Genomic DNA, 14,645 nt, shown 5'->3' on the forward strand with positions numbered 1-14,645 from the left:
AGGTCAAAACCAGTACTGCATTCATTGTAATACCTGGTTTAATATTACTTTCTCGTCAAGCAGTTTTTATTCTACACAAGGACTCAAAAGATATTTTGATAAAACTGTTCAGCACGTTATTTGTTTAAAGTAACACAAAGGCAAGATTAGTGAAGATTATGTCTCTAGCAGTTAAGCAGGTGGAGTTCAACAAGTTCAGATTTTTATTTTTTTTTTTACACCTTGAGCCCGCCCCTCATTTCCGCCCATGAACACAAAGCTCCGTCCCGGGATCTCTGTACCTCGTAGAGTTCAAATACAGTTAGTATGCTAACTAACATTAGCAAAGACTGTCACGACATCACTTTCATGTGATGAGGCAGGCTGTCTATTTATTAATATTACAGTTTTAAAATGATTAATAAATAAAGAGCATTTCCTTACTTTGTCATTTAGATAGGTGATAAAAGTACATAACGTTTGTTGTACCTCATTAGGGAAGATATTTCCTCACAAGTAGATAAATACCTAGTTAACATGATGCTAACATTGCTTGATAAGAAACCAAAACAAACAAACAAATGCCTGATCATGTTGCAGTAATTGTCTTCTTTTTTTTTTTTAGTGGAGTCGACATACGCAGTCCTCTTTAATAGCTAAAATAACAATTTCACAAGTTGACATTACATTTCACATTAAATTTCTCTTATCCAGAGTGCCCGATCAAACCAAATTACACAAGTACTCTTCTTGTTACACAGGCGGGTGTTAGCGTCCTTAGCATCGTTAGCTGCACCAGACTTAGCTAGCATTACAAAGATTTCTATGAAGTTGGTTTATCCAAAGCATTGTCTAATATGGCTCTCGAAGTGATGTACATGTATCTATTTGATTCATCATATGAAGCTGCCACTCAGACAATTGAACGCTTTATACAGATTGTGTTTACAAATTTGTCTGGGAGCAAAGTCACTAATTCTGCATACTGCTTTATCTGCTTCACCAGCAATAAATGACTCCCACCAAGGAAAAGTACTACCAAATTGAATCTAGTTTTAATAGGTTTCTTGCTATTGTTATTTTCAAGGCATATATTTTTGCACACTGTAAACATATATGGCTGCACTGGGTATAGCTACCCGTTTTAGTTCTTCTTTCCGAACATACTGATATGGGGGCAGAAAGAAGCGGTGCTGAGGGCGTGTCTACCTAAAGAGCCCCATGTAAACACAAACAATGAGGCAATTATGACCACTTACGAGCCACGTAATACACTCAGCAGCCACATAATACACTTTCTCTAAGGCCATGGCTTAAACTATGTTTTTATCATGTTCTACATATTTCCTGTTATTTGTACTAGTAAGAAATACTACTGAATGTCTATTAAGACCTATTGAAGACCAGGTTGCAATATAATATCCTTTACAGTGGAAATCCAGACAGTTCCACAGGGCTCAATTAGTTTTCACCACAAGTGTACATAGTAAAAAAGAGTTATTGTTAGGGTAGAATGAGATGAACCCTGCCCATGTTAAACAAAACATTTCAATATGCTTAAAAGGCTTTTGTGCTTGAGGCAAGACTTAGGGAATATTAATTATTCCTCAAGAATAAACTCTGCTTATACGCCAAAACTCTCATTTCCACAGAAAGCACCTCCTTTTATTGCCATTCAAGCATCTAGGATTATCATATCATACCAAAAATGAAAGTGTGAAACAGAATATTGTGTAAATTCACCCCCTCTAACCCCCCCCCCCTGACTGAGCAATTTAAAAATACTTTTACTGTTTAAGCAACTCACTCTAGGAGACTGAGGAAGTTCATGATGTCCTGTGGATTAACTTTGTTCCAATAGGCCAGCAGGGTATCTGGGAGAAAAGAACGAATGCATAAGAAGTTAAAGGTTGAGTTAAAGTTTAATGGTTTGTTCACGTCTGTTCAATTGATTCTCAGAACCAACTATGCTTGTCCCTGTTTTCATAAATAGGCTTAGTACATACAAAATACAGTTAAAGAAATCATGCTTAATAAACATAGATTGTATAAAAAATACTGCAGAAGTGCATGACGAATATTTGGCATTATGCACACAAATAGAATAGCTGGTACTGACCCTCTGATAAATTCTTTGCAATGTGCAGGAAACACAGCAGCAGTCCTCTGACCTCGTAATGTCCAAGGCGTCCTATGGACGAAAGGGTGCTCATTCTGGAGCCACGTCTCTGTAACTGTAACAAAAACACTGTGTTACACATGGAGTGAAAACAGGTTTGAGATAATTCATGATTTGCTTGTGCTTGCTTGGATCTGTAAAGGATTGACGATTTATTAAATCTGAATAAGCTACAATGGCTACGTTTATACGCAACCAAATAATCCAATAGTAATCCGATTGACGGCTCAATCAGAATGAAAAGCCTTCATGTAAACACCTTTATCAATCCGACTGAGCTCGAGCTGAATGAAATTTGGATTGGATTGGAAGGGGTGGTTTATTCCTTTTCTAATCCGATGGAGAGGAAAAATATTGTCCATGTACAGGCTTGAATCCTATTATTTTCTCAATCAGATTCAAAAATACCTATGTTCACATCTTACGTACTTTAATGAGATTTTTTTATTGCCGATTTGACCATTCCCTTGCAGAACAGATACACAGACTTTTTAACAGTGCTTTTGTGAACTCCAAATTGCCAATCATTCGATACTCAGTGCAAGAACCTAATTTATGGCAACACACATTATTAAGGGAACAGGGGCACGCACTGTACATTCTGCAGGGCTTATGTGTTCTTACATAACACTACATAAAAAAAAAGAATGTCACGTAATTCGAAAATTCTGTTTCCATTCCACATCTGTAAACTCCTTAAGAACAAATCTCTCCCACCAATCTTGACTTTGTAATTTCATCCAGAATTGGCGGGTTATCAGAGATGGAACAGGCATAAGTGCATTGCGGTGAAGTCAAACAGGATGTTGTAACACTGCTTGCAGTTTTCTTCGTTGGTCGAGTAAAGTGAGTAAGATTTGTGTTTATATGTGTCAACAAAGCACAAAAAAAGCTTATTAAATCATTTGGTGTCACATCCATGGCTTTTGTTCTCCAATATTGTATGGTTGGCATGATGACAGATGCTGTGCGCTTGTGCAGAAGGTTTGTTCGGAATACATATAACACACATATAAATGAATATTTGACTCGAATTCATTCTGATTGTAAACATAGCCAATATGTTTGGTAGGACACACTTTTTGGATTTCTCCCCTAATTTAGTCATATACTGTACATTTCCTACCTATTGCCTCCGAGTTAAGCCAAAGGGCTCCAGGGTTATATTCCAGGGCCACACCCCACAGAGGGCCCACTGCATAACACTGTAACATTAACCATGACAGGAATGTAGACGGCGACCCTGGACAGCATGCCAACCCAACACAGGGCACAATCACACACCCATTCACACACTACGGTCAATTTTGGAAATGCTAATCAGCCTACAATGCGTGTCCTTAAACTGGGGGAGGAAACCAGAGTACCTGGAGGAAACCCCCGATGCACAGGGAGAATATACAAACTCCATGCACACAGGGTGGAGCAAGGATTCAAACCCCAACCCTAGAGGTGTGAAGCAAACATGCTAACCACCAAGTCACTGTGACAACTGAATGTGAAAACATTTTTAACTAATTTTATTTATAAACATCTTAAATATGGTACTGTGGATAATCAGAAACTGTAGAGTAGTTACACTGGAGTTTGACAGTTCTGATGTGCTCCAATGGGCAGGAGCTTGAGAATGGTGCTTCAAGGCTTTAAAGAAATGAAGATTGATTTCTGAAGTGAACTTTCAACTTAGATTTTAGCCTTCTTGAATGGTATTTAATGAAACGTTTCTGTTGTGTTCTGCTCCACTGACTACATTACGGTGCTGAATTTAATCAGCATGACTGTGGTTGATCTCTATACAGTATATCAATATAATTCACCATTGCTATTGTGCTGTTGGTGCTAGGTTTAAGTTAATTGCTTAATAGGTTGTCTTTCTGGAACAATTAGGCTCTCTTGAACTCCCTTGATGATAGGCAAAAATCTTAGACAGTTGTGTTGTTCAGGAGTCCCACTGTTTTCCCCCTCTTATTGTACTTCTTTTTGCATTGCCATGGCAACCCATCCTATGCCACTCCAGAACTTTAAAAGACTCCCTCTAACCTCATTAATATCTGGTGTTCCAGGGTCTCCGTACATGGAGCTTCGCGAGTCTTCTTTCCTTAAATGTCCGTTCATTGTGGCCAGCCCAGCTATGAGACAAACACATCACATCACATTATGTTTTCAATGCTTTTTAGAAATATGCTATATAAATTAAATAAAAATATAAATAATAAATTTTTTTAAAAAATCTCTCGTTCTGTTTTTTAACTTGTAGTTCTACTCACTTGGTTCCTTTTCGATGACAGTACTGGCACGCCGAGGGTCTAAGCTAGTCATTGATACATCATCTCTGCACTGAGGTGGCATTTCAGAGACAAAAAAAATCCTTTTCATTTGAGTAAATAAAATGTGCAGATTAAAATCTGCTCTAAGCATGCAAAACAGCAAACATGTAACTTTTCCAGGTGAAGTAACACACCAACAGTATGTGAAGTCACGCAAAACATGAAGTTCCATTTAAATGCACACACTGATTCAAACAGTGAGGAAACACCTCCGAAAACAATACTTTAATGATTGACTACGGCTGAGACTGTTATTATTCCTCGCCGATTTCTCACGTTCTCTGCTTAATTAATACCTCTAGTTGCCATAATCGTATTGGGTATTACTCAGTATTATTCCTTTACATGCACATATTGAAGAGTCAATAAAGAAATTGTGCACATCTATATTCAGACCTCATATCCTAAGATGGGTAGAGGGTAGAATTCTCCTGACATTCCAGGTACCTGTTATCTAATATTCAGACAGTGTTTTTCTCTTGCACAATATCGACTCGGATGGGCACAACTGTCTGACAATTTCATGTAGCCAAAACACATTTTATAGGAAATATAAATGCCCACAAAAATACGGCCAACGGAGGAGAGCAGGAAAATGCTAAATAAGACAAAATTTTGGTGGGGGACACAGACAAAATTGCTTGAAATTCCTACAATGTTCACCTGATTTAGACGTATTAAAACCGAAAGCCTGCACTATTCATTATATATTTTCAACTTCAATATATTGTAATCGACAGCAAAAATAACATGAACTTTGCCAGTGTCCAAATATTGATGGACGCGACAGTGTGTGTGCTATAATGTATTGAAATTGAAAGCAAATCTCTATTATATACAAACTGCCTCGTTAGTTTTCATTTTCGTTTTAAAAGGCACACCTTTATTTAAATTTTTTTTATATTTTTTTAATGGTGTGGCCTTGACTTGTGCCCTAAAAACACTACACAAGAAAAACAAGTGTGACCTGCTCACAGGAAATGTCTATAATCCGAAAGAGCTGTGAGTGTATATACTGATGCATTCTTTACAGTTAATTGGGAATCATGTTCGCTTGTTTGTTTTTAATGTAAAAACACCAGGTGCACATTACTTTCAAAAACCTCTTGTGTCAATCTGGAACAGTTCTAGTCAAGTCTAAGTGATTCCTCACATGTCTGTCAGAGCAAACCCTCTACTATGGCAACAACCATGACGTTCTACTAGATATTTCAGCACTAAATGTCTACTGTGCATTGTTTGTTTGACATTTTCCATGACTATATATATCCTTGGATGAACAGAAGAAGCTTACCATGATACCAAAGCCAGATCTTGAAGGTTGCTTGGCATTCAGCCGATTCAGGTTTTGGTACAGCAGCTCGAAGAGTGGCAGGTAGAGCACACAAATACGGGCCTGGTGATGCTGTTTAGGGTTGAACCGAAATAAATAAATAGATTTAAAAAAAAACATTTTTAAAGAATCAGAAAAACACAATAAGAAGAAACCGCTGATGATAAAATGCAGAACATTTGACAGCCTAATCATGAAGTCCTTAGAGAGACTAGAGAACACAGAGGAAACCCACACAGACCACAGATGTGTGGATAACATGAGGAACTCTAGATCCTTGAGCTGTAACTGACAGTGGGTCAATTCAATATCTTAGGAGACTAACAAATGCAGACTCAATGATGGAATTAAATTTTATTGTCGAAGACCATCTGGCTATGACTATGAAAGCTTTTTACGTTCTGTGATATGTAATTTAGATGTTCATAACAGGCAGTTTACTTTTGCGCGGTCTAATTTAAAGCGGACATCTACAACAGGTGAATTAAGCACACTGTTCGGATCATCTGATCAGCTCTGTCTCCAGTTCCAGAGCTTTAGAAGTTTATGTACAATAGACTGCATGAAATATTTGCATAACAGACAGTTGCTTATCAGTGTCCTGGTTACGATTTTGCTCGACTGTCATCTGCACAACGGCATAAGCAGAGTTTGAGGTTTCTTTGTCTGTGGTATAATATTACACACCCTTTAGAGATATACATTTGAAATCCTTAGTTTGAAAAGCAGTAAAAACTGCATTATTGGTCACAATTTCACGATCTAAAAGTTAAGCATTAGGTATCAAAATCTAAAATATTGATGTTGCAAATACATATAATGAAATATTGTTCTTCGACTTTTTTTTTTTTTGAAAGTTCCCTGTCCTATTAATATCCATTCTCTCTTTTTTTTCTTTTTGATTTGATTTTATGATTAGCCTTGCTTATAGGTATATACAGTATCTCACAAAAGTGAGTACACCCCTCACATTTTTGTCAATATTTGATTATATCTTTTCATGTGACAACACTAAAGAAATGACACTTTGCTACAATGTAAAGTAGTGAGTGTACAGCTTGTGTAACAGTGTAAATTTGCTGTCCCCTCAAAATAACTCAACACACAGCCATTAATGTCTACACCGCTGGCAACAAAAGTGAGTACACCCCTAAGTGAAAATGTCCAAATTGGGCCCAAAGTGTCAATATTTTGTGTGGCCACCATTATTTTCCAGCACTGCCTTAACTCTCTTGGGCATGGAGTTCACCAGAGCTACACAGGTTGCCACTGGAGTCCTGTTCCACTCCTCCATGACGACATCAGTTGGTGGATGTTAGAGACCTTGTGCTCCTCCACCTTCTGTTTGAGGATGCCCCACAGATGCTCAATAGGGTTTAGGTCTGGAGACATGCTTGGCCAGTCCATCACCTTCACCCTCAGCTTCTTTAGCAAGGCAGTGGTCATCTTGGAGGTGTGTTTGGGGTCGTTATCATGCTGGAATACTGCATACTGATCATGCTCTGCTTCAGTATGTTACAGTATGTTACAGCTACAGGAGCACAAGAGACCTTGTGCTCCTGTAGTTCTACCATCATAAATGTGTCTTTATGCTGTCCAGATTGGATGCAGTAAAGGAAAATATGTTGACATCATGTCAGTAGCATTTAAGGGGGAGAAAATAAGCCAAAAACATGTCATAAAAGGACTGGGCACTTTATGAAAAGTAAAGCCTGGTTTAATTCTTAATATTCATTACTCATTTTGCAAACGTCAAAATTCTGTCAAATAAGGCAGCATGTGAGGGTCATATCAGCCCTGTGTCTGTCCCTGTTTATATTCCAGTATTTATTTTTTGCATTCTGTCCTGCTTTGTTCTTTCTGGCAGTCCTTTGGCCTTATATGGTATGATCTAAGGTTCCTTTGCCCATTATCATGGTAGTCCTCTGATTGTTAACATTGTTCAGTCTGTTTTTCTTTTTGTTTATTTAAATGTTCTGTTTCCATCTGCCTGTTTTTGACTCCATAGACCTTGAATTAGATTATTGGATTTACCCTAATAAACGTTTTCAGACTACGCCCTTGCGCCTTGTAGATCTCTCCAACAACTGCACGCTACAATGAGGTATATATGCAAATATGAAAGGCGACAGCAATGAGATGGCTTTCTGAATGCAGAATACTGGCGACAGATGTCTGTTACCGCTTCACACGTAAAAAACAAAAATACGCCAAGGGCTTTATTCAGAGTTGAGATAAGCATGCGCAGTGAGGCATTAATACTGAAATTAATACTGAAAATGTTCAGACGTAAGCCCAATTCGTATGATATTGGCTCAAGCAAGGAGCAGTGTTAAGTTTAGTGTTGACAGTTTGATGTATTGTACTACATGTCAAGCTAAAAGTCATATTTTGGGCTGTAAATACACACAAAAACATTGACATTTGAGGATAATATTTAAAAGAATAACAAATACAACACTAGTTAATCAGTGATGTTGTCCACAAAAAGCTGTTTTTTTTTAACAAGAGGACATCAGGAGAGACTGCATCTTAGTAAAAGACAGTTTATTAATCTTGAAGGTGTGAACTACATAATCTGAAATTTCTCTCTTGTAAATATTGACAAACCATTTGTACTTAAATTGCTGGATTAAGTCACCAACTCTGAATACAGCCCCAGCAGTCTTTATTTCCACAAGGAAACAGCCAACACTAACAGCTATTACTTGCCTTGTAAGATGTGTATCTGTCATCCATGGCATGTTTAATGATCAAGTTCTTCAGAACAGCTACAGCCAGTTGCCTGATGTCTGGATTTCCCTGCAAGCCCTCGGCTACCTCTCGCAGTAGCAGACCCACCAGGAAATGGTTCCTGCAGTAGTCCTCAGTAAGGCTGTACTCCAGACTCTGGTCTGCAAAGTGTTATTAGTTTTATATGTATTATCACTGTTACAGACAGTATTAACAACCAAGTTCATGTCTTACTAAAAAAATTAATACTGTACAGTAGCACCCTTCAAGCTGTTGGACAAGCAATTCAATTTCAAGCTTTGTCTGTCTACATGGCTCAAATATGTACAAATGAGAAGTACAATAGATCTTCCCTCAGCCATCAAGACACAGAGCGTCTGAGTGTGATTGTGAGATGCATCTTATGAAAACATGGTGTTTCTGATACAATAACACAGTTTCAAACAAACACAATTGATTTGTGTCTCTTTGGAAGATGGTCCAACTGTTCACCATACTGGTGAAACCATGAGTTTGAGAAAGAACTTGTGTTTTAGGCAGCAGGATCTCCCCGAGCACACAGCAGTCTTTCTGGGAGCATCTCTGTGCTGGTTTTTTTTTTTGTATTCTAAAATTCCTCAGTTAGCGCTATATTTACTTTCTCCAGCACACCACTAAGAGAAACCATTGATTCACACAAGATCCTTCTGGGCACTGAAACTTAGTCATATGCTGCAGAGGGCATGATGGAGATAGGAGTGTGACGAAATACCTGTGAGGAAGTACATTTATTTGTGGCAATAACATATTCAAAAGCACTTCAAAACATCCATTTAAAAATTGTTCATTCAAAAAAAACAAACAAAAAAAAACAAACAAAAAGAAAGCCATAATGCACTATTGGATTTCAGCTTAATAAAGCAGACAGAAAAAGCACAGGCCCAGGCCTGAAATGTCAAATGCGATGACAGTTATGTGTTCAAGCATGATAATGGCTAGCTAGTTAGTGTGGTTAAAATGGCAGCCCGGAATTGTTTTGCATTGACATTCGCCGGCACCACCTACCTATGACGCCAAAACACTCCGCCGCGTATGAAATAAAATCTGATCATGAGCAAAAAAAAAACAAACAGAAAAAACAGAATGAAAAATCGTGCAGGGAGGGAGGTGTTTGTGTTCAAAGTGGTCAAAAGCAACATTAATTTAGTGCTTCACTGGCTGGGAATGCGAATTCAGCTTGGTTATATAAAAACATTGGTTGATAAAATCATCCTAGGTAGTGCAGAGAATGTCACTTGCTCTGCTATCTACACCTGTACATCTATGAAAATATGTTCAAATGTATCTATTCATCTTGGAAACGTCTGACAGACAATCCAATGCCTGTATTTGTTTTTTAAATGTCTCCGTTGTGAAGTGCAGGAATTGTAGTAAAAGTGGTGCTATTAAAAGTGAAAATTTTTATTTATTTTTTTCAGGGCTACACTTTAAGGCCATGAATATAGATATTATTACCATGACCACAATGAAAAGGGACATAATATCAATGTACGAAAATAAAGTTAAAATGTAACAGATGTTATGCAAAATCTACACAAATATTACAGTTAGATATGTCAATATTTACATATGGGTATAAAGCTGTGAAGGTCAGTGCTTGTAGTTACAGTGATATCAATGTGTAAGAATAGGAGAGGGGAGGAGATGGGAGCGGAGGGAGAGGAAGGGAGGGATGGAGGAGTGAAGTATGGTAACAATACACGTAAGAACATTGCTAAACATACCCTGGACTCTCTGTAATCTGGTACGGCCAAATGCCATCGGCAGGTTCAGTGGAATGTAGTGCTCATGATTGCACACTGCCATGAGGAAGTAGAACTTCATTTCTGTCAAAACCTGTAAATGCAGAAAGTCATGTGAGAGCTATGTTACGTATCAGCTCCTCTCTAATGTATAAACCATACATATTGAGCTTACTAAACAAATAAATACGTCTGAATATATTTATAAATGTATAATGCATAGGGTTAACATGTTAATAGCCAGACAAGATTAATGTTGGCTAATGCTATGAAAGATGGTTTACTTTTAAATAAGGTGTTTAAAAAAACAAAAAACCTTTTTTACATTTGTATATAAGCTGAATTGCTTTTATAGCTATGAATCAAAATGATTACTGTACAAGTTTAATGTTCAGCCAGGGCTCATACAAAACATCACAGACGTCTCTTTCTAAATATATATATATATATATATATATATATATATATATATATATATATATATATATATATATATATATAATATTTATATTATATTTATAATATATAAATTATAAATTATTAAATTATTTATATTTTATAAATACATTAGTATTCTAAATTTTATATTTTATATTATTTATATTAAATTATTTATAATAAATAAATTATTATATTTATAATATATATATATATATATATATATATATATATATATATTTATTTATTTTTATGTCAGATTAAGAGGTGTGTGTGTGTTTGTGTGCGCATGCGTCTGTGTGTAGGCTTTTTTTTTTTATCTTGATGGCGACCAAAATATATCTGATAATTGTGTTACAGTGTGGGTTTCTAGATAAAGACACAATTCATGGGAATGCAAACGACTATTAAATTGCTCAATATGTGTTTTTTTATTACAACCTGCACAACAGATTTATTGAAAAGTCATATCCTTTATGACTCAATAGAGGACTCTGACTCAGAGCATATTTTCTCAGCTGAAACAACCACATTAATCGGACATAATCATGAGCACATTTGTTATATCCTGTGCAATATGAGGACATACTTTACCCCAAAAAATTTAATTACAACAAAATGGACACATGAGTTAAATCCAATCTTTGGATGGGTATGTTATAACATTGGACTTGGACAATTAAACAAATAAACAAATCTTTGTTGTGGTAAATAATTATTTTTTAGGAAAACATTATCAAAATCTCATTTTATATTATTTCTGTCAGATTTCAGCAACTCCTTTATTTATTTTCTTTCTTTCTTTTTACATACACTACCAGTCAAATGTTTGGACAGATGAATTTGTAGTTTTCATTGCTTTAATTTGTATTTTTCATTGCTTCCTTCGTTTCTATTTGAGAACTAGTGAGGTTAATGCCCATGTATGCCCATTTATATCAGCATCAGAATTTACTTTTAATAAAAGAAATAGTCCTTACTTAAAATTCAACTGGTTCCCTAAACAAGTTGTTTTGTTTTAGATTGTAGCACTAAGCAGATCAGGCGGTCCCTCCAGGATTTTGAGATTCTGCGGCCGCAGAAATGAACGCAAAATCACGCAAACTCGGCAATATTCTGAGGAGTTTTTCTAGATTACTGCAGATTTTCTGCAGATTTGGGCCAATGTGACATCATCAAAACGCGCATTCAGCCGAAGCCCTTTTCAATTCACGTGCGTCGAACGAGTACAGCTAAAAGGTCTCATTTACTAACAAACATCACCACGAAAGACAATTGCACAATTGCAAAAAAAAAAAGACAATTGAAAGTGCAATTGCAATTTCAAGTAGTTTTATGCAAAAAAGCACAAAAAACTCTGCAAGTTGTATTGCAAATTTAAAAAAAAATAAAAATCTGTGGCAAAATCAAGTATTTTTCGCCGAAACAATCACGCAAAAACAACGCAAAATCCTGTACAGACTGATCAGGAGCTGAGATTATTTTGGAAGAAAAGCTGGTTGAGAAGACTTCATGAGATTCATCAGGAGTATTGTTAAGAATGCAATATGAAAGTTTTGATTTAACACTTTTCACTTGAATGCTGCATAATTGCATATCTGTTATTTCATAGCTTTAATGTCTGTTAACGTAATTAGTATTCTAAAATCATATTAAAAATTTAGAAAACTTCTATATTTCTACACTACTATATGCAGCTGTGTCCAAAAGGTTGGATGATAGTGTACATACCCCTCTTCTCTGTCAGGTAAATTAAAATAGTGTTTTGTCAATGAAACAATATAAATATAGTTGAGATTAATAAGGGGTTTTGGCCTGGGTAATTAGGTTTGTAATATAGTTTCAGGTGTAGTGATTCCTGCATGAAAATTTTAAATCTCTAAATGATTGAGATAATACAAAATCAATAATATCCATTATTAGAGAAACCCTGACTCTAGTGCAGTTTTTTTCTGGTAATATTAAACCTCAGCTTTAATAAAATATTCCAATTTTAAGAAAATTTTGTTTTAGTACAACAGGACACATCCTGCTAAAGACATTTAGGACCCCATAAAAAATTATTTCAAGTATTAAAATACATATACTGATGGCTTTTTTAAAAAAAAAAAGATCTCTTTTTTTTCTCAAAATCACCAGAACGCAACAAAACGAAGCCTCTGAAATGAGCTGAGCTCTCTAAGCTGCTGGCACAAGTAGCAAGTTATCAGGTATGTCTGTTAAGATGAGTGTATGTACAATTTATATAAAAAGTCTACACACCCCGATTAAAAGGGCATATTTTTGTAATGCAGAAAAAAATTAAACCAAGATACAACATATAAAAATGTAAAAACAAATCAGAAACATTTTAGGAAAAAAGTTACAATAGCCTGGCTATTTAGGGATTTGGCTGTGTTCAAAATTAACATCTCATGTTCAAAAGTAATCATCATACAGCTAACAACAATGAAATTGTTTTGATTAACCCCAAATAAAGACCAGCTGTGTCTGTGGGATTTTCATGCTCTTTTCTTGGTTTCATCTGACTGCTAAAGACACAGTCTACAAAGAGTTTACAAAGCATGTACAGTATCTCACTAGTTGAAAGTTATCAATCAGGAGAGGAGTATTAAAAGAATTTCCAAAACATTAGATGTACCATGGAACACTGAAGACCATCGACAACAGGTGGAGAAAATGGGGTACCATAGTGACATCACCAGGAACAGGGTGTCCCTCCCAAATTTATAAAAGGACAAACCCTATATTTACCTGGTAGGCTGCCAGGAGACCTACTGTACAGCATCATTAAAGGAGCTGCAGGAATATCTGACTAGGACTTATTACTCTCTGCATGTGACAACAATCTCTCATATTCTTCACATGACTGGGCTATGGGGTAGGGTGAATAGACAGAAACCCTTTCATCCAAGCCCAACTAAATCACCCCAAACCATGTGGCAAAATGTGTTATAGTCTTATGAGACCAATTTATTTTATAATTCCAAAAGGTATGTTTGGTGCAAAAAAACACCACCACAAGAACACCACACCCACGGTGAAGCATGGTGGTGGCAACATCACACTTTACAGCTGCTTTTCTTCAGCCAGAACTGTGGGTTTTTATCAAGGTGGAGGCAATCATGAATAGCTACAAATATCAGTACTCAATTTTAGTACAAAACATTCAGGCGTCTACTAGTAAGCTTACGATGGAATGGAATTTCACCTTTCAGCAAGACCATGACCCAAAGCATAAATCCAAATCAACAAAGGAACAGCTTAACTCAAAGAAGTTTTGAATGACCAGCCATAAACTAGAGTCTATACTTGAATCTAACTAAAATCTGTGGGGTGACCTAAAGAGGGCTGCACCCTGGAGATGCTCTCACGATCTGATGGCTCTAGAATGTTTTTGCAAGACAAAGTGGGAAAATATTGCGAGTCAAGATGTGCCATGCTGATAGACGCTTACTCAAAAATATTAAACATTTGACACCACACAAACCTGCCAGTTTAACAGCGGAATTTTTTATATCCACCGTATTGTTTGTCAGAAACCACAATGGAATGAGGATGTAATTATGTTTGCAAGTCAAATATTTTCAGATAACATCAAGCACAGTTACTCTTCCATCTGTATTCAATAATGAACTATACCTTAAGGCACTGTGAACTGATTAAAGGCTTGAAACAGAAGTATTAGTTTTAAGCTAATTTTGGTACCTCATAGTGACTTTGTATAAAAATTGGTGCATTATAGTTTACTATACTTAATTATCTAGCTGAGTTTAAAAAAAGAATTATTTGTCCGAGTTTAAAAAGTAGTGACACTACCATCCTACTACTGGAAAAGGTAGTTAGTTATATAATAGCTTGGGTAATTAGGCCTT

At 36.2% G+C, this 14,645-nt stretch overlaps 1 protein-coding gene across 2 annotated transcripts in view; it reads right to left on the bottom strand.

Annotated features, from left to right (window-relative positions):
- Positions 1-14,645, bottom strand: part of dock11 (dedicator of cytokinesis 11) — an 83,007-nt gene that overhangs the window by 24,530 nt on the left and 43,832 nt on the right. The window contains exons 30-37 of one of the 2 annotated variants that reach the window (XM_053628889.1): positions 10,315-10,426; positions 9,596-9,634; positions 8,531-8,712; positions 5,780-5,890; positions 4,426-4,495; positions 4,199-4,287; positions 2,099-2,213; positions 1,787-1,853 (exon numbers count right to left, since the gene is read on the bottom strand). In XM_053628889.1, the coding sequence (XP_053484864.1) occupies positions 1,787-1,853; positions 2,099-2,213; positions 4,199-4,287; positions 4,426-4,495; positions 5,780-5,890; positions 8,531-8,712; positions 9,596-9,634; positions 10,315-10,426 (785 nt within the window). The remainder of the gene's footprint in view (positions 1-1,786; positions 1,854-2,098; positions 2,214-4,198; positions 4,288-4,425; positions 4,496-5,779; positions 5,891-8,530; positions 8,713-9,595; positions 9,635-10,314; positions 10,427-14,645) is intronic. The other variant, XM_053628890.1, reaches the window with a different exon arrangement.

Source organism: Ictalurus furcatus, chromosome 7 (assembly GCF_023375685.1).
Source record: "Ictalurus furcatus strain D&B chromosome 7, Billie_1.0, whole genome shotgun sequence".
NCBI classification, from domain to species: Eukaryota; Metazoa; Chordata; class Actinopteri; order Siluriformes; family Ictaluridae; genus Ictalurus; species Ictalurus furcatus.